Below are 2112 nucleotides of genomic sequence, written 5' to 3' on the forward strand. Positions count from 1 at the left end.
TATTTATATTCCCAGTATGTGTATACATACATATATCATATATGTTTATTATTTGATAAAAACGAACCACACTGTTTTAAATATTACATTTTTAATTCTCCATAGGAAAGCGTAAATGAAAATCTTTTGTATTTGACCGGCTCAAATGCATTCATATTGTGTTTTAAACATGTATACTGTTTTATATTTTGCAAGGACATTATTCCTTGAGTTGTTTCAGAATATTTTGTCGTTTGATTATTTTTAGTAAACCGCTTTGTTACGAAGATATAGGGCGATAGATGTTTTCTGACAGTAACAATATTTTATTATCTAAATATTACATGTACAGTTTTTTAATATAAAAGGACTGTTAAAAATTATTACCACAGCTGGGATGCATGCTTCCAATCTTCTCATCATTGACTGTTAAACGCATTTAAAAACGGTTTCCTGAATTATACCATGCGATTATTCGATTTCTCAAATCAAATATATTTTCCACTGGAGTAATGTAAAATAATTACTGAAGATGGCCCCACAGGTAACTATCCACCTATCCAGGAGGTTCTAGTCCGGAGATCTAACAAGTAGCTTTCTAAAAATCATGAAATGACAAATTGAAATAAAAATTAAATCAACGATAAACCAAATTTTTTCAACTCTAAAATTTAATTATAATAGAAAAGTNACTAAAACAGCTTGGGACTACACAATTGGGTATTATTTGTATACTTTTCTATTTAGTACAAATGTTATCAAGAGCTAATAACTTCGTCAGTTATTAATACGTGTCAACATTTCTACATATTTTTTGTTCTCACAAATCACCCATATAGTAAATATATTTTATACAGTTTAGCTCTAATTGTACTTGTTTTTTTTTATTTAGCTATTGTTATTTCAAATCATCGGTTATGTAAAATTATTACCGTTTATTTTTTTTTAAGGCGTTGCTTTAGGAGATTTGCAATGCTCGGTGCTAGGTACCATCGAAAGCCCTTACGATGCAGTTTTAAATATATCAACGTCTGCTCAGTTAGCTTTTGTAGTAGACGACTTCCAACCAAAGGCTAGTGATTCTTTACATCCATCTCCGATGGAATATTTCCCTTATTTTGAAGATAAATATATAGCTGTGGCTGCATCCTTGAATGGAGGAAATGCATTAGCTGCATTTGTTCGTATGTTACAGCAGTGGACCATGGAACTAGGATTTTCCGTGCCGCAATGTAAGTTTTGTGAATATAAATGTAAATAATTTAAATTTACTCTCAACATAATAAACATTTTTGTTATTACTTTTTAAGTACTAAGTTTACTTTTTTTTTTAATTACTAAGTTTTGTTTTTTTTTCTTATCAAATTGAATTCTTTGAACATTTTCTGATGATAAATAAGTAAAAATGAACAAGTAGATGGGAATAAATTTTTTTTTCTTTAATTTACAATTTCATACAATTACATTAATTCATACAAGTTGAGAAGGTAATTTTGTTTTTTCTATGAATAAACAAATAAATATTAAAAAAATTAATACTTTCCATTTTGTTTTACTTTTTGTAATCACAGTTCAATGCCATAATTTTAAAGTATGAAGATTGAAAAAGTAATTTTGATTATAAACAAAATTAAATTTGGCTCTGAATTTTGATTTTTTTAATATTTTTTACACAGCATTTATTACAATTAAAAGGTTCATCTGCCAATAAGTTTAATATAGTTTAGTTAATTGTGTGATTGTTGGTACTTATTAGATTAAGACAATAGGAATATGTGGCCAAATGCACGGTGTAATGCTTTGGAACAACGAGGGCGAAGGTGCCTGGGAAAGAATTGAAAGAGATGGGACATTGACACGCTATGACGTAGTTCAAGACAAAGTATCAGCACTATACACTTGGCAAGATAATAGGTGTGACTCGGATTTTTTGAGTTCTCTTCCCAAATCAAATTCACACTTTCCTCTGTGTTCCGGTTATGGTACTGCAACGTTATTCTGGATGGCAAAGCATAAGTAAGAAAAAAAAATTAATAACTATTTTTAACACAAAAAAATGTTCTTTATTTAATATAATATAAATTGTTATAATTTTAAGACTAGATACTACAGTATACCCAAACCATTTCCAGG

At 28.7% G+C, this 2112-nt stretch overlaps 1 protein-coding gene across 4 annotated transcripts in view; it reads left to right on the plus strand.

Moving 5' to 3' along the window:
- The window catches only part of LOC108740970 (sedoheptulokinase-like), a 10613-nt gene extending 9346 nt beyond the window's left edge, over window positions 1-1267 (plus strand). For all 4 annotated transcript variants that reach the window (XM_018475519.1, XM_018475518.1, XM_018475517.1 and 1 more), the window contains exon 5: window positions 930-1267. In XM_018475519.1, the coding sequence (XP_018331021.1) occupies window positions 930-1240 (311 nt within the window). In that variant the 3' untranslated portion in view covers window positions 1241-1267. The remainder of the gene's footprint in view (window positions 1-929) is intronic.
- Window positions 1268-2112: the final 845 nt, after the last annotated feature.

This window comes from Agrilus planipennis, unplaced genomic scaffold (genome assembly GCF_000699045.2).
Source record: "Agrilus planipennis isolate EAB-ADULT unplaced genomic scaffold, Apla_2.0 scaffold309, whole genome shotgun sequence".
Classification (NCBI taxonomy): domain Eukaryota; kingdom Metazoa; phylum Arthropoda; class Insecta; order Coleoptera; family Buprestidae; genus Agrilus; species Agrilus planipennis.